Consider the following 18,838-nt stretch of genomic DNA (forward strand, 5'->3'; position numbering starts at 1 on the left):
CTTCTCTCCCCGCGCCCCGGGGCCGGGGCCGTGGGATATGTGGGGTCAGGGGCCTGGGCTCCATTCCGCAAACACATCCTCAGCTCTAAGCACACAGCAGATACTCAGCGGAGACCTGGAAAATGTTGCTGCATGACCCCCATTATCCCATCGTGTTCAGGACGCTTCCCTGCCCCCTCTCTCGTGCCTTAGGCCTCTCTAGCACTGAGAGCTCTGAGGGGTCACGTGTGCCCGTCACCCCTCTCAACACTCACCCAGCATGTGGGTCGAGGGCCAAAAAGGAAATACAGAATGTCTTCAGAAAAAAAGGCTCCTAATGGTTACATGGTCTATTGTGAACGCCAAAGAGCAGCGAGGCTTAGGACTTTCACGGGGTTTGTTCAGTCGTCAAGCTAAACGATAACCCTTCTAGGGCTTTGCCGAGGAACATGCTTGAGAGGCCAGAGAGAATGTTGTAAAGGGGAAGTTTCTCACCTAAACTGCAGGATGTAGAGCCCTGGGCTCAAGTGGAAATCAAAGCTTTTGGAGATGGGATCTCTGGGGGAACCAGGTCAATATATTTGAATTTCAAGACAAATTCACTAGCCCTTCCAAATGAGCAACTAAGAAAAACTTGGGTCCCAGAGAAAAACAATCTGTAAACTATCTTGGAAAATGGCTGGGAGTCCTGACATTTTTTTTAAAAGAATTTTTGCTGGAAATGACCTAATCCAGTTAGGATTGGGGATGAGGAAGGGAGCGCTGGGAGCTAAATCTTGTTCTTACCTCGTAGTGGCCAATGGTATTTAGCTTGGTTATTCCATCTTCAAGAATCACGGAGGAACTGTCAATATCCAGGAGTTCTTTCTGCCGTGTGCCCACCTGAAGCTCTGGAGGAAAAAAAGAAAGAGTATTTTGTTCTCTTTTAAAATTACAATGATAAATTTTAAATGCTGCCCTGTCACTTTTGCAAATATCACTTACATAACAGATAAAACTTAAATAAAGTGGTAAATATTGGTTTGAGGTTCAGAGAGATGCCGGCCAGCCCAGGAGCCTGACTTCGGTTTTATATTTAGGGCTTGACTTTCAGACCACTTTTCCCTGAAGCTTTTACTCTGAGGCTCAGCCTGGAAGTGAAGCCAAATGAAGACAAAACAATGCCTCCTCAGAGGGGCAAGTGCTTCAGAAAATACCCAAAGCAAGTTTGTGTGTTCGCATGCGTGTGTTTGTGTGTTCGCAAGCAGGCGCACTGTGAGCGATCTTCAGCAGGTTCTTGGGTGGGGGGGCGTGTCAATACCCCAAAACGCGGGGTTCAAACTCCTTTACAGAGGTTGCCAACTTGTGCCCTAGGGTCAGAATGTGGCCCACAGCTGTGTTTTCTCTTTTAGTGAACCTGTACCATTTTTACTTTTTATTATTTTAATGTCAATTCAGTACCAATGTTTAATGATGCACATAAAAATTTGGACTTCTGCCTTGTATTTTCAAAAAAAATGGACCGTTAGCAACACTGACCACACAGGCCCACACTAAGTGGCACTGCCCACTTAGATAGCACGCTTTTCCCAATTAAGTTAGGCCCTATCATTTCTTATTGTCCTAGGCAGGCCCATACCCCTCATTTATGATACTTCTTGCCTCTTTGAGCATCGGAGTTTGCGAGCCTCTGTTATATGAGGTCCAAGCAGAACTGCTTCTGGTATTAGATTTCGACACAATTTATGGCTGGTGTCTAAGGCTTTGCTTTAGTTTTCCGAGGCCAGCAATGGAGGAAGTTTGGAAGATCAGCAGACACACAGAAGCCTGACATGGCTGCTACGCTGTGTCCCATTTACCATGAGACTACGTGTGGAGCGTCTAGTTGGCTTGTCCTGCTCCCTGCCTTCTTCCGTGAGGAGGCGATGAGCACTTGATGGGCACAAAGCCCAGAACAGTGGGGGGGACTCTACTATCAACGTGGCAGTGGCAGGACTGAGGCCACTGGGCTGTTTCCTCTCTGGACCCTGGCTCCACGTGCTCATCTCCCCCACAGTCAGAGACACTCATTTGCAAGAGGGCGTCTCAGGGCAAGAAGCTGATGGTCTGGGTCACGTCACGGTTTCCTGGCTGAGGCTGCCCTATGACCCCGCATTTAACCAATGAGCTAAATTGGTCTTCAAGTGCCCAACAGTTCATCCAACGAAAGGAAACAGAAGAGAGGTACCTTAGCCACTCTGCTTTCTTTAAGGCCAGGTCACACATAGTTGCTGCACATTTACATGGTTTCACTCCAATTTGCCAGACCCTGCCCCCAGGCTTCACTCAATGGCCTTGGAGCAGAAGGTTTGACTGGGAGGGTGGGGTGGGCTGATTTTAATTGCCTGCTTAGTGGAGGCTACAACTGTACTTGGAGGGGAGATGAACCTTGTTATGCTGTCACTGCTGTGATTTTACTCTTCTTTCCTGTCCCATTAGCTGCTATAAAATCCCACAACGGTCTCCTGGGAGGGCTGCGTGGAGCTCAACTTTAAAATGTTGATGAACATTTGAGTGAAGTGGAGCCCTGTTAGCTTGCTCACGCATATGCTCTCCTTTGCAGTATACCAATAGAACCCGAAAATGAATTCATAGCAGATGCTGCTTCATGTTGGGGGAGGATAGAGGATATACTTAATGCAGGATGAGATTAGCAGAGAAGAAGATGACCTTTCTAGCGTGCTGGTGTTAACACCCAGAGTCTGAGCCACCCACTAATGACACACTCGGTATCACAACAAACAAATCAAATGCCAATGTGAAATGCAACACATACAGAGAGCACGAGGTTTACACCTTTTTGTACTTCCTGATGCAAGGTGAATCCATTCGGTCTCAGGGTTAGCAATCTTATGAATCTGATTTACAAACATAATATTTAAAAAGCCAGAGTCTTTGAAGGATTCTGCTTCCCAGGAAGAATCACAGTACTCTCAAGAAGTCTCTTGGCCCTTAGACATGCCCCCCGGGAACCAGGCCATATAAGCTTCACCAAACCGAAGCTTCCTTCTGTGCTGGGGACAGGGATGGAGGGAGAAGGGTAGGAGGGTCACTCATCAAAAGACTGGGCTAAAATCACTCCCACATAGCCTTACCAAGGCAAATTTCATTCAGCTGAAGTCCATAAGCAGAGCCATTTTTGCTGAGGAATGCTTGGAAAATCTTCTCTTTGGCTTGGCCTATAGTATCACAATCAAGAACATTGACTGAAATATTCCGACAGACATCTGCACTGTCATTTTCTGGGATTTTTTCAAAGACGACGTTTAATGCCTGCAAGAATATAAACAGGTTTCCAAGTCTATTAGATAATTGCAATCTGAAAGGCATTCATAAAAGACACAAACCTTGGTGAGTCCTACTGATACCTCCAACAGCACATTAGCAAATACTGTATCGCATTGTGCTACTTTAATCTTTTTTCCATAATCCATTCTTTTCAGGGATAAAGGAAAGGGAAACAAAAAGTTAAAACTCTCATTACAGAGCAAGCATTGAATAAATATATCTGAGAGTAAAATATATATACTCATAAAAATTCTAAAAATGGTGATTTCTAATTTCATCCTCAAAAAAAAAAAAAATACTGGAAAGATTGCACAGTAAATGAGGGCAGACTGGTGATTATCTTTTTTATTAACAGGTCCACAGAGCCCCAGAAGTGAATTTTCGGGTGACAGGAAAGGTTACAAGGTCCCCACTTTGGTCACACAGAGGAGGTCACTTTTTAGTATGCAGAATTAATTATGGTGATGTTCATCTCCCTCTCTACGTTTGGCATCTTCTGTCAGAAAATTTTCCGAGCCTTCATTAAAACACTGAGATCCCCACCCTGTACTATTCTCCTGGCATTAATTACATCTCAGCACCATTACTTAACATTTTGTCAGTTAACAATTTCCAAGTACAGAAAAACCTCAGAATGAAACGAATGAGGGAAGTGAGGCCTTTGTGAATGTGTGAAAACGCCGAAGTAGGGGATATTGCAAAACAAATTCAAAAGCAATTTCAGCTTTACTTTGTATGAGAACAAATGAACACATCTAAAACAACGAAGTTTATTTACTACAGACTCTTGGAGAAACTGAGTCACAGACATGCTAAGAGTATTTTGTAATTAGCTTAGCATACAGCTTAGATTCTAAGGCACCTTGGGAATCATGGAGTCAGAGGGACCTGGGTATGGTGCAAAACGCACAATTATTCAACGTTTTTGAGCCTGGTTGTGATAAAGGAATATAAAATGATTAACTACTGAAAATGTTGAAAAAATAATGAAAATAATGAAAAATAATGGAAAAAATCATGAAAACATTAAAAGATTAATGTGGAGAATGGGGATCCTCAGGGTTTAACAACTTTAAAGTGGGTATAATAACAGTACCTGCCTTCTGGCACTGTTACAGAGATTAAATGAGATACTGTATTTCAAAAGCTTGACACAGGGCCAGGCTTCTGGGAAGGGCTGGGTGATAATAACAACAGTGATGTTATTTCTTCATGTAACTTACAATTCCTATTATTGTTAGTATTGGCACGCCTTTATTTGGGAACAAAAAGACTCAGCTGGTGTTGAGCAGCTGGGAAGCCGACCCCATCATGCTCCTCAGTACCTGCCAGAGGAAGGGGGATGCTGCCAGCACCCAGAGCGGGCAGAGCACTCCCTCTGGGGCCAGGCTCCTGGGTTCAATCCCAGCCCGCCAAAAACGAGCAAGGTTACCTCTCAGCTCACCACCAACTAGCTGGGCAAACCCCCTATAGCTGTTTTCTCACCTGCAAAGTGGAAATAACTGCCTCCCAGGGTTTCCGTGATGATGAATTGAACTAATCACATAGCCCTTAGAACAGTGTCTGGTTCACGAGGGCTTGGGATGATATGACTTATGGATCAATGACACGGAAAAGGAGCTTCTGAACTCTGGGGAGGTTCTCAGGATGTGTCTTCTCTTCACTGTCTTCAAGTTTTGCCCTGACATTCCTGTTTCTAACTACGTAAGCATACTCCTTGGTCTCATCCTAACCAAATGACTGAAACTCTGAATTAGTTGAACCTGAACTCTAAGGTTAAGGAGTGATCTCAGTGTGGCCTGTGTGAGTTCCCTTCATCCTGGAACAGAGATTTATTCCCTTGCCTGCTCTCAGGACACATTCATGTTCAGGTCAGTCCCCCACTGGGCAGGGATGCAGAATGCCTCTCTGCTCACAAATCTGGGAGAGACAGCAGGGAGTGCTGGGTGGGAAGGGCAGATATTGGGCAGAAGGTCTAGAAGGAGCCAACGCGGTGAAGCCTCGTGCCAGAGTCCTCTCCCTCATCTCCCTTTTGCAGAGGCTTTTATTGAGGTCTCTGGGGCTGGACAACCTGCCAAATGCATTTCAAGACATAATTCTTTTAATCTTCTCAATTTCCTGGGGAAGTAGTCTGTATAAGTATTACTCTCATTTTGGAGTGAGGAGACAGGCACAGAGGGGCTAAGTAACTTGCTTTAGGGCCACAACTCATAAGTGGCAGAGCTTGGAGTTGGTGCTACAAACCGCTCAGCTGCAGGTCCCTACCACCCTGCCTCTCCCTCACACCTCCTGGTCCCACCCAGGAACCCTTCAGACCTCTAGGAACCCTGTCTTAGATGAGGCTGCAAGTAAAGTCCTAATCTAGGTCCCCAGCACAAAGAGGGGTTCTGGAGGGGATTGGAGGGGTAAATGCTAGACCGGCCACCTACAGTCTGAGCAGACTTGCTTGTCTCCCTGTATTTCTCTACACGTTGGTCTCCTCACTGAGAGCAATGATGGTTAGGCTGCTTCACAAGGCTCCCAAAGAGAAAGATGAATAGAAAGCACCTTTTAATCAGAGCTCCAGTGATTCCAGCTTGTTTAGCAGTTTTATGGGTATTTGTGAAATAACACTGTGTGACTACCTAAAGGGCACTATTGTCTTTAACAAAAACACCTCTTTATAGGCAATAAATGTTCTTAAAAACAACCAAAAAAAAAAAATCTTAACTGGATGTAAAATAATGTAAATCTGCCACTGCTTCCACAGCTAGATGGGTGGGAAAAAGGTAAAAATGGCATTTTATAGAGTCCACAGGGAATTCTCAGAGTAAATGCAGACACAAATTGATTTGTGTTCATTTTTTATGCTGTTAACGCTTGAAACTCAAACGGCAGTCTCCTAAGGCGTTAAGAGTAGTCAGGCTCTCAGAGTGGGCTTGGAAGCACACTCCCCGCCTCTGTCCCTATCACGGAAGATGCACCATGGGAGCATTGCCTCTCCAGCTCCCCTTCGAGACCCATTTAACACAAGCCTTCCCTGTGCCCTGCTCCCTGTCAGGGACTGGGTGTAGGAGAGACCTTAAGACTTAGTCCCTGTTCTCAGAGAATTGTGTGATTTGCATTACATTTGAGAAATAAAGCATTGACTGTGAAACACTATTCATCCATCAGGGGCAACTCTATCATCCTCAGTAAGTGTTCACAAAGAATTCTAGGAGGGAGGCCAGGAGGGCTGAGGGCCTGGGCATTGGCATCACCGCTTCTCCTGCTACTGACCAGCTGTGGGACAGTGGGCAAGTGACCTAACCTCTCTGAGCCTTAAAAATCTCATTGCTCCTATCTCAAAGGAGTGACGGGATCACTAAACAATAACATGGAATAATAATAAACTAAGGAGTGCTTCCTGTGTGCCAAGCACTGTTGTAAACAACGTGTGTGTGTTAGTGCATGTAAATTAATCTCAGAAACAACCCGACGACATAGATTCTATTATCATTATTCCCACTTTACAGATGAAAATTGAGGCACAGAGAGGTTAAGTAAATTGTACAAGCTCACCCAACAAGAAAACGGCAGAAGCAGGCATTCTATGTCCATATTCTTAAACACTTGGTGATCCTTTCAAAATACGAAAATGTTCTGTAAACTAGGCATGGTCCAAATCTGTGGGATGGTGATTAATTTTCAATACCCACAAGAGGTTAAAGTGCTCTGAAATGTATACTGTTGTCTTGACCAGAAACCTGCCCCTCTGTTTAGAGGGCCTGCTCCGGCTCTCCCTATGTCCCTGCATGAAAGTGCCAGCAAAGCTAGGGGGACAGACATGGTGGGCTGTCCACGTCTCCTTCTTTGCTAACAGAAGCTAGGTATCGACAGCAGTGGGCCCAGACTAGGTTAGGAAACACAATTAGTGGCAACTCGCTTCTTCAGTAGGGACAGGTCATATAACCGAGTTCCGTCCAATGGGACATAAAGGGAAAGAATTTCTATCGAACAAAAGGCGAGAGGAGTACTTAGAGCTGTGGCAGCTATTTTGTGACTAGGAGGCAAGGCCAGAACAGCATGGAGATGGTGATTCGGGGTCCTGACACTGCTGAATGGATGGACCAGCCTTGGAGCTACTCACCTCCAGACTTTCATACTCTTACTATTTCAGGCACCATTAGTTAGATTTTCTCTTACAGCTGAACACCTCCAAACTTGCCTCTTGATGCTGTGATAGATAAATCCATTCACTGTCACTCATCTATTTTGCATCTATATTTATCATACACAGGGCATTACAGATGATACAAAGGAAAACCTGATACTGATTCTGTCTGGGAAGTATCCGAAGACTGGGAGAACAACTGTGAGATACATACGACAAATTCTACTACCCAGTGGAAAATAATAGTTAAAGACGATGTGCTTTAGAGGTTCAGAGAAATATTACCTCTCGCTTGGAGGAGGGATTTCAAAGGGAGAGAAATCAGGAGGAAGGGCATGCATGGAGGAAGGGACATTTGAATTGGGTCTGGAAAGGAGCTGCATGGGCAGCAGTACATGGGGAAGCCTCTGAACCATGGAGCTACTTGGCTTCAATTCTAATTAGACTGGGGAGCAGTAAGCTGCAATCCTTTACTAAGGCTACTAGGTCAGGAATTCTAGATAAAGAATCTCAGCTCCTTTGGGTAGAATGTAGGGTGGATCACTGCAACAACCACGCTTGCCTTTGCAAAACCACTACTTGGCATCTGAGAGAGAAGCCTTGTACTATTTATAGAAACAAAAAGTGAGAAAGAGAATACTATTTTGGGTTTCTAATAATAATAGCTAGCACTACTGAACACTTACCACGTATTGAGAATTGTCTTAAAATTTTGGTAATTCACTTAATTCTCATAACGGCTCTGTGAAATGGGCACTATTATTAGCCTCATTTAATGGATGAAGAAACTGAGACACAGAGAGGGTCAGAAATGTGTCCCAGATTGCAGAGCTGGTGAGGGTCATAACGAGGAAACGTTCACACTCTCAACTTTAAAGTCAAAAGTTCAATTGAGGAGATAAGCTTCCAAAGGGCAGTCCCAATCTGCCTGTCTTTGTAAATGCTATCAGAGCGGACAGGCTGGACACAGCCTGGAAGTGGAAGCTCCATCTCCTTACCTTGGCTTAGTATGGAACCACTCAATCTAGAGCACCCCACAGCTCAGGTAACACTCCCAGGCATTTTTATGGAGCTCACGATTGCCCAGAATAAAGATGTCCTTTCCCAGCCTCTACTGCTGCTGGGTAGGCCTGTGATGAAGTTCTGGCCAATGAGATTAAGTGGGTGTCTTCTGTGGCAGCCTCTGGGTAACTTCCTTAAAAGACAACTGGTGACCATCTTAGACCAATTACTGTTTTTGTTACACTAAACCCTTTTCTGTAAGCCCAGCTTGTATCCTGTGGGCTGGAATGTGGAAGGAGGCTAGTGGTGAGCAAACACCTTAGACCATGAGGCCTGAGGATAACAAGAGATAAGGAGCCCAGGTCTGTGAGGATGTTCAGAGCAGAGGTGCCCAACAGAGCTGGACCGCCTACCCAGAATTTCATGGGGGAGAGAAATAAGCTTCTCTGTTGCTTAAGCCACAAATATCTTGGGTCTCTGTTTCTTGCAGCAGAATCACATTCTAATGGTTTCAGGAACATGCCTCTTACCATGAAGGGGTTATTACATGAGAGAGGGTATGTGGAAGACGCATGGCCCAGAACCCAGAGAAAGATCAGACTGGAAGGGCCTAGTCCTTTAGTAGCATGTCGCGAGCCAGCCCCTTTAGGTTGGTTAGTTCCTTAGGTTTATCATGGTGGTCTCCTGTTCACATCTGTCAAGTGGGATACTGTCTGCCACATATAGGGGTAATGGATAATATTTTTAATACTAATGTAAACTTTTAATGACAATGGATTCAGCTAACCAGCCTCCTGTATCCCCCATCATCAATAAATAACCAGCAAAAAAGAATGGTGAGGGGATACTTTCTGCTTAGTAGACCTTAGAGTTACCAAGAAAAATGGCTCAGACAAGAAAAACTATTATAAATAATTAATAAGCACCTACTCTGTGCAGAGCATTACAATTAGACATCTTGCATATATTATTTTCTGACCTCATAACAAATGTACAAGATTGTTTATGATCACCTCTTTATAGTTGAGGAAATACATTCAGAAAGGTTGAGTGACTTGCTCAAGGTCATGCAGCCAGTTAGTAAAGTGCCTGAGTCCAGATTCATATCCAAGATGGTCAGACTTCAAACCCCACCTCTTATGCTCGAAGCCACACAGCACCTGGACATACAACCATTCCTGGCTCACTGACGACTTTACCCAGAGTCCCTTCACACAACTTGGTTTCAGATATTGAGGTAGGAAAAATAAGACTGCAAGGGCATGGGAGGAGAAATCAAAAGAAAGGGAAGAGGCATTTTTTCACTTTCCCCACACTTTGCGGGGGAAAGGAAGATCCAGCTACCTTATTTACTACTCAACCATATTCTTGGCTAATAAGGGCAGGGATATTGCTATATCCTTTCTGTAATACCTTATAATGCCTAGAAAGTAATTTTAAAATAATCTGTTACAAACCAGCGACTTTATCATAAAGGGTCTTAGGCCAAACACTGCTTTTGTTATACCGAACCTATAAAATATATTTTTAATTTCATTTCGGAGCCAATAAAGGTCAAGAGGAAAGTCTGGTTTTTATAGCAAACTGAATTAGAGGGGGAAGTAGGGGAAGTGGGGCAGGGCGGGGGTCAGGGAGGGAGAGATGCTTCTAGAAGTTCAGTAGAAGCAGCATGAGCCCAGAGTTAGAAGTGCAAGTCCCAGAAAAGCTTCTGATCTGAAACTTTTTCTCAAGCTGGTACCAGCAGCCCTGGGACATCCTACCAGACACCCCTACTAATGCTGCTCTTGTCTGCCAACCTCCACTCTCTACATTCTTTTTCCTGTCCCACTAAAGGCAAAGAGCCCCAAGCTTCTTAAATCTAGGTACTTTGCCCTCCAACAGAATAATGAGGAAGGACTTTTCTACTTTGAAGAAAAAAAAATTAATGGAGAGATTTCCTCAAATTTGTGAGAGATTTCTCTCACAAATTTTTCTATATGCTCACATTTGCTCATGCTAGAATCAAGTGAGTACCTGTCTGATTTAGCTCCAAATGATTAATTTCAGTCTTTTAGGTTTAATGAGTATTTCATAAGTTTTTTGTTTTTCAGTAAAACACCCCACGAGTTTCAGATTTACGGATCTGAAATGGTGAGTATTTCCATCACTGTACCCCCAGGAGGAGAGGAAATAGGCCAAAGCTTTCAGGGTTGGTGGGAGGGCAGATTCTAGTTCTTTTTCTCTATTATATCAAAGTCCAGATTAGGGCTGGCAAACTTCCTGTCAAAGGTTAGATAGAAAATATTTAAGATTTTTGTGGTATATCTAATCTCTGTTATAACTACTCAACTTTGCAGTTGTAGAAGGAAAACAGCTATAGACAACAGTAAATGAATGGGCATGGCTGTGTTCCAATAAAACTTTATTTATAACAACATGCAGCAGGGCCACATTTGGCTCACAGGCTGTTGTTTGCTGACACCTGCTCTAGGTAACAGTAACTTCAAATGTAGTGCTGACTTTGACAATGCCACAAAAGACAAATCTAAAAAAATGCCTTCTATCTCCACTATGATTTGCTATAAACATTACCATTCTGATACAGTTATAAATAAGGATCCTTAACAATTAAATAATAGTCACATTTGAGCCATAAAGATGAAAATTAAATACTTTTGTATTTAGGCAACTAAATTATTTTCTCATTATGGGCATAAGAAGAAAGGGTATGAAGAGGGAAGTCATTTAAAGCACTCATGTAATGTTAATTTTTCATTTTCCACTGCTTGCCATCAAGTAGGGAATGACTTACCTAAAACAATTTTATATATATATATATATATATAAAATGGTTCCATTCCTTTGATCAGGAAGCTCAGAATAGTAAATATGAAGCTAGTAATGGTTTCAGTATTATTGCAAGTCACAGTGGAAATGATTTGCACTATGGTAGGGAGAAAAAGGAGGGAAAAGCTCAAGAATTGTTAATTAACTTCACTGTTTCTCCACAAATGCTAGGAGTATTAAAAACAAGATTGCTGAAGTGCAACCATCAGGATTTAATGAACAATGGGATGTAATTGAAGTAACAGAGAATGACTTAATTGGGACAGTGGGTTGTTTAATTTGGGGGATAATGTGTCTTCCGAAAGGACAAACTAAATGGAACAGAAGGAGCTAGGGAGTGGTGGGGAGAGGCACAGTATTAATGGAAATATGCAGATGAGAAACTTTTGTTAGAGATAGCCAGGGCTCTGCTATACATGAAATATTTTATTGAACATGACTGTCCTCAAAATGGTACTCAGTAGGGGAAAAATCAGACAGACTGGTGTGGGCTGGCATCAACTTTCGATAAATCATAGTAGAGGCATTACGATTTCTACAGGCATGTATCTGTGTTTTTTCAAGAATTTCTAATAAGCTTTAAAACCTTCCCATAGATATGAGAATGAGGGCAATAATATGTTTGTCAGAACACTGTTGCCCAGGATGTCAAGATGCTATCTCTCAGATACAGCCGATTGGCAGGCTCATTTCCTGGGTTTAAGAGTTCAAAAAACCATTTCTCGCTTAGCTTTGATTACAAGTCAACCTTCTCTTGCTAATTCAGCGCACTTGCTGCGAGTTATTGGGTTTGCTCATCTCCTCCTGAAAGTAAATGTCCCTTCTCCCATGTGGTACATTTTCCTGGAGCTGAAATCCTCAAGTCTTCACTAGCTTCTCCGAATTTTCAGGCGAGCTGCTCTGAAATTACTCTCTTGACACAGCACTAGCTCAGGGCCTACAGTTCTCCAACAACCAAATCGAACATGCCTAAAATTTTGCAAAGGAGGGAAAACCGCAGAGCGATAGTGTTTATTCCTCTTCTGTCAAATCTGAATCCCTGGATAGTAGAGGATGACTGCAGTCCTGCGTGTGTACAAACCCTCCCCTGACGCTCGCATTCGGGAGGAAATAATGTCAGGACCGCCTCGTTGAACGTTAGCCTGCAATGCCGTGATAGAGAAGGATGGTTTCTCACGGTACTAGAGTGTGACTCTATGGGGCTTTGCTTAAATTTGAGGAAAAGCGGGCATTTTCTTCCCAAGATGCGGCAAAGAATCGCTTCCCAAAGCGCATTTGTTAGTATAATGATTTCTTGTATAGAAATTGGCAGGATGTCTTTATGTTCTAGAAAACACCCCACACCTCAGGGAGACACATCCTAAACTTAGAGGTGTGAAACCTAATTTTTAGGTTGTTATATGAGGTGCTGTGTTTCTGAGCATTTAGCCAAACAGGATTTGGGAGCCTCTTTTTAAGTATGTCCCTGCCTTGGCACCAGGCTGTCATTTCAAGTTGTCAGGTGGCTGCTCTTGATTTTTCTGACTTATCTTTCCTTGAAAGAATTTACACATACACACACACACACACACACACACACACACACACACTTGAGTTTGTTCACCACACCTAGGTTTTCAATTACTTAAACCACGTTAGGCAAATTTAAGAAATCAGGACTTCAAACCACTGGGTATGTCTGCCTGGGAGGGGCAAATTAAAGTGAGAAAGAGGGGGAGGAGGTAGAAGGGAGGTATGATGGTTAAGGCTAGGGGAACTTGCCTGAAGAGAAACGAAAACTTTAAATTTTTTATATTGACCTTCTGTTAACAAGTCACACAAGCATTGACCGGATCACGTGTCTTCTGTGGAGCTTCGAGTATAATCATCCACCATGAAAGAGAGGTTGGAACAGGTCCAATAAAAGGCATTAAAAATCATTGTCAAACACAAGGCCCCTAGAAAGACGTGGCTCACCCCTTTTCCAGTTTCACCCCTAGATATCTGATGGCAAATCTATATTCGAAAAGAAAGATTTATGTGGCTATCTACAAATCGTAATTTTCTATTAATCTTTTCACCAGAGGCTGAGGAAAAAAAGAATCGAAGAGTTGATATGAATTTCTTCAACATCAAAAAGCATTTTGATGAGTTGAGTGTTAACAAATCAGAAACACATGGTCTTAAATTGACTGTGAAATAAATAATGTTTCAAAATGAAAGGAAGAAAAAGTATTCAGAGATTAAAAAAAAAAAAGTCCACAGAAAAGGACTCAAACCTCAAACGTTGCTTTAGGCATTTGACTTTTTCCCTACTCCCAATCCCATCTCCTTCTTTCCTCTCTTTCCTGTCGGGATTTGTTTTCATGAAAGTAAATTACTGAAGGATTCCCTGACCTATATTCACTTGCAAATATTTCTCTTTGGGAAACTGTGGGGCTTCTAAAATGTTTCAAAGTAAAAACATTGGAAATCTTCAGGTTAGAACCAAGACCCTGGGTTTGAAGGCAAACTCGGGATCAGTGAAAGAAGAGACAATAGGCTCAGACGCAAAACTCATCTTTTGTTCTCCAAGATACTAGCGGGGTTCTCTATGCAAGATGCACATTAGAATTACCTGGAGTGTTAAAAAAAAAATCTATCCATGCCTGGGCTCCATCCTTAAAAACTCTGATTTAATCAGCCCCAAGTGAGGACCCAGGCGTTGGTCTATCTGGATATGCTTTTCTAACAAGCGCCTGAAGAGATGTGATTAAATTTAATAAAGCTTTACATAGCACTCATGTGCCAGGCTGTGTTCTAAGTGCTTTACAGAATATTGACTCTTTTAATCCTTGCACTGCCGCATGAGACAGGCAGGCACCATGATCGTCATCCCCATTTTACAGATGAGGAGACAGAGGCACAGAGAGGTTTTGAAACTTGTCCAGTGACATACAGCTAGCTGGGGACCGAGGCAGGATTCAAACCTGCCTGGCTCTAGAGTCAGTGCTCTTAACCACTGTACCAATAGTTCTCCAGGGGTGGTCCTGGACCAGTAGTGTCTGCAGGGAGCTCTTTAGGAATGCAAATACTCAGGCCACACCCCAGACCCACTGACTTAGAAACTCTGGGGTGTTGCCTTGCAGTAGGTGCTTACTAGGCTCTCTAGGTGACTGATGCTCACTAGAGTTTGAGAACCACTGTACCCACAGAGAAGTTATAGACAGAAAATAGAACTCTTGGCTTTCTGCTCAGCTTCCAGCCTCCTGGATAGCAGCTGAGCACGGTGCCACCTTCAGTGGAGGGTAAAGCGACATCTGCCAGAGACCGAGAACTCGAAACAGCCGATCTGTGGACTATTCTCCCACCAGAGAACATAACCATCATGCGGTCTACAGCAACGTGGTGCCTTCTCTGATTAGGGAATGAATTCTTCCCGGATGACACGGCAGCACTCACCATCCAGAGCAAAGCCACAGAGACTGTTCCCTTACTGAGCAATATCGAAACCCCACTGTAATTTTTATTTCCTTCTCCACTAATGAGATTGTGAAGAAGCCCAGAGTCTCCGTAAAGCTAAAGATCAAACCAAAACACAGCAATCTCTTTCTCAAGTCTCTATCCTATTAACAGAAAGGCACAGAAAATTCCTAAGTAATTTTGGAAATACTTGCCACCCATGCTTGATTCTCTAAAATTCCTGTATGTATAAGAAATTAGTCCCTCTTCTTGCAGGAAGGGAAGAGGGGGGCCGGGGTAGGGGTGAGTGAAAAGGAAGTTCCGAAACGGGTGAAACCCGCCAACGGCCAGGCAATCATCTTCCTGCAGTGATTTACAGCATTCCCCTAAAAATATCTATGAGATCACAGAACATTAAGTGCATGACACCAAACATTTGTAAGTAATGCATGAAAATAAAGTAAGGGCGTCATGTTGCATGGCGAACACAGTGGAATTTGTCTTGTGTTATCGTTCTAAAATAAGACGGCCTCAATTTGGTTGAAATATATCTTCGCACATTGTCTTCCAGAGCAGAGAGCCGTTTGAGAAATTCTGATTGCAATTATAAGTGCTGAATAGGGAGTACTTTGCATTTCCTTTGACGATGCTGAAAGCTATAAGCAATCCTGATATTAAAATCTTTGGAAATTGATGAGCACCCCAGGCATCATTACAATACTTTCTCCCCCAATCCAAGTAATTAAAATCTATTATGTGAACACGTGTTAATATTTTATCAACTACTGTTTTTAATTAACTAAACATCTGAGGCCTCCCACAAGTAGGAATGATACGGTTTCATTTTAAATGACCCCCCGCATTCCCCCCAACCCGACCATTTAACTCCCAGACAGGAATATTTACTTCAGCACAAACATACCACAGTACTGAATTCCGGAACCTGCCACAGCAGCCAGTCTTCATTGAGTGTGTACAGGGCTTTGCAAGTGATTACATCCACAGGACCCTTGTTTATTTTCTGGTTCAAAGTTGTCACCAGCAAATAGAACGGCTCTCCGACAGTCTCCTTGGAAAAGACACAGAAGCGACAGTTAGCTTTCTGTGGAATCCACTGTACTTCCCAAAAAAGTTAAAGTTTCCACTTATGGCAGTACTACTGGAGAGAGAAGGCAGTGTTTTCTAACAAACAACAAGAAACTCCCAGGGAAATACATGCTGCTCCAGTTAGGACTGAGAGAAAGCGCAGCAAAATGCATCCTCTCCCCGGGGTACACACATATGTATATGCATGTTCTCTCTCTCATACACACACACACACACACACAGTCAGTAACAACATGAAGTACAAGAGTAGTTGATCATTCTTGTATGTTGAAGCCTCTACATGGTAGACTAATGCTCGTCTGTTGGCTAACACCTAAGAACAGTGAGTAGATGCCAAGGTTTAGCCTTTGCTTTCATTCCTGTATTTAACTGCCTTTAAAAAAAAAAACTGAAAATGAATGACATTTTAAAAAATGCACGATAATTAGCCTTGGTAACTAGAATAAACATAAGAATATTTTAGACATTTGCCAAGGAGGATGGTTTTTGGTAGTCACAGCTTTTCATGAAGGGAAGTGGCCTTCGGTTTCACAACCTGCAGCCTCCTCTTCTGCCCCTGTGCCAGCCCGTCCCAGGCCAGTCCCAGGCCAGCTCCAGGCACGGCGTGTGCAGCTCCACCTGGGCACCTTTGCTGGAGCGGCCACACACGGGAGCCGCCTCCTTTTCCTGGACCAGAGCCAATCCTACAGCTTGCTCTCAGGCTTTGCCAAACATTTGGTCCTTCCCGATGGCTTCTTTCTCCACACTTCTGCAGCATGCACGTTTTCCTGGGGCTGCCACTCCTTCTGGTATTGAAATTTGTAGCCACTTTGTGCTCACATGGACACTGAGCTGTCCAAGTGGGAGGTTTATGTGTTCTGCTCTTTGGCCCTGGGTCAACTATAGTGTATTTGCTAAATAATAAACCTCCTATGATCAGCGAACAGGAAACTGAATATGTGGGAGAGGAAGAGCCGGGGCCAGAACCAGGAAGTCAAATTGCCTTAGCGATAATGAAAAGCTAGCCACGTGACAGAGCTTGAAGCACCAGCTTACAAAGTCAAGCTTCACAGCCAAAGCACCTGGCTTTGAAAGGATTCCTCTGGACTCTTACTTGCTTTCCCTTAAACATGTAAACTGAGACTTCTTTCAAATCTTATGGGTCTCCCCCTCCCCCCACCGCTCCACCCTGTCTCATCCTTCATACTTGCTCCAAGAACACATGCACTCCCAAGTCCCAAAGCTTCCTCTTTCCCCCTTCTGCTCCTCACACTTCACTGGGCTCCCTTTACCACTTCTCTCTCCCTTGGTGAGACATCCTTGAGTCCCTTCCTTAGTGTAGGATGGAGGTGGAATGTTCAAAAATTTCCCATGTGGAGAGAGGATTAGAACTAGTACATAACATTTAAATTCCTTTTAGAAACTTCCTTTATTTAGTGGTTTACAACCACGCTGCTTTCTTCTCTTTCCCTTCACCCTCTTGGGTAATACCCTGACCGCAAACCTAGAACTCTGCTTCTCTTTTCCCCCAGCACACATCAGAGACCACGTGAGTGCCCCTGTGAGGGATCAGGCATCTTTTCAAACCAGGCACACGCAGTGGCCCAGGCAGCCAGCCTGTGGCAGAGCCCACCTCGTCAAACTGCCGCCACCCTTCCCCATGCCCCCGCCATGAGAGCAAGTAAGCGCAGGGCCTTCAGTGTTAATTCCATTCGTGAGACCTGACTCTGGCCCCGGCTGAGCCAGAGGCTTTCAGGCCTGTGATCTTGTTCCATCCTTAGATCCTCTCCTAAGCCTGTAATAAGGTGCCCGCCTCATGGGGGAGACAGTAACCCTGGCACTGTCACATGCCAGCTATGGGATCTGAGGAAAGCCACATCTACTATGTGCCCCAATTCCCCCACACGCAAAATGGTTGTAAAGGTACTTACTTCATCAGATTAAATGAGAAAAGGTAAGGAAAGCTGTTAGCACGACGTCTGGCACATTCAATAAATGGCAGTCAATATTATTACTGCTTTATCCCAGAGACTGGGAGGTGTCCAGGGGGAAGTTACCTGGAGGTCACAGAGTTAGTGGCACCCAAATCTTTGTGGGATAGAGGAGGGCTAGGGTCATCAGAGTCCCACACCCCCTTGGGCACCTGGTGGGGAAAGTTAGGGCCCCCACAGCAGATGGAATTATTCTACTGAAAACGAAAGAATCACCCACTGGCTCAACGCCACTTCCTCCCCGTGAGCCTGCCACCCACTCACCACCAAGTGCTCAAGACACTCTTCAATTCGTACTGTGAAATCTTGACTCAGAATCCTCTGCTCAAAGAGCCCTTTGGGCTTGGAGTCCAGACTTTTAGAACGCCTCACCTCTTTGATACCTAGGAGCAGCAAGAGCGAGGCACCCACCAAACCTGAGGGCTCGGAGTAAGAATCACGAAGTCCAAGAAAGAAAAGAGCTGGAAAGGAATCTCACACCAAAGGCCACACCCCTCATTTGGTGGGCAGAAAACAGGTGCCCAGATGGAAAATGCCATACTCAGAGACACACAGCGAGCTGGGACCGAAATGAATTTAGAGCCCAAACCTGCAGCTTCTAACCAAGACTCCTGGGCCAGTACTCATTCTTCTACCTCAGGATTCTCAAATGTAGGTTGAGTGGAATTACCCAGAAGAGCCTGGAAAACGTGGAAAGTGGGGCCTCGCTCCCAGAGCCTCTGGCTCAGTGGCACCACAGTGGGGCAGCTGGCTGCCTTATAGGACCAAGCCCGGGGAACTGGGCGAGGCTCCTGCCGCCTCTGTTCAGAAGCAGAGTTGTGACTGAACCTAGGATGGTGGGAAGCAAAAATCTTCACCCCAGAAATAACCACTCAACACCTCCCCAAAGCATATGATGATTTATACCAAGTAAACAGAAAAGAAGGCAGATTTCATTAATCTTAATAAACGGGTATTGCCTTGGGAGAGGAAAGGGTTGGTAAAAAAAAAAAAAAATGTTGTGCATCTACTTGTAAGATTGCATTAAACATTAAACTAAGCACAGTCTATTTAAAGTGCTGCTTTTGGATCTAAGCTTAAGTAGCGCTGTTAAAAC

The 18,838-nt window shown here is 44.0% G+C and overlaps 1 protein-coding gene across 2 annotated transcripts in view; it reads right to left on the reverse strand.

The window, feature by feature from the left end:
- The window catches only part of PLXNC1 (plexin C1), a 137,335-nt gene that overhangs the window by 21,648 nt on the left and 96,849 nt on the right, over positions 1–18,838 (reverse strand). For both annotated transcript variants that reach the window (XM_016150119.2, XM_016150118.2), the window contains exons 21-23: positions 15,588–15,734; positions 3,093–3,270; positions 766–869 (exon numbers count right to left, since the gene is read on the reverse strand). In XM_016150119.2, the coding sequence (XP_016005605.2) occupies positions 766–869; positions 3,093–3,270; positions 15,588–15,734 (429 nt within the window). The remainder of the gene's footprint in view (positions 1–765; positions 870–3,092; positions 3,271–15,587; positions 15,735–18,838) is intronic.

The sequence above is a fragment of the Rousettus aegyptiacus genome, unplaced genomic scaffold (assembly GCF_014176215.1).
Source record: "Rousettus aegyptiacus isolate mRouAeg1 unplaced genomic scaffold, mRouAeg1.p scaffold_m13_p_2, whole genome shotgun sequence".
Lineage (NCBI taxonomy): Eukaryota > Metazoa > Chordata > Mammalia > Chiroptera > Pteropodidae > Rousettus > Rousettus aegyptiacus.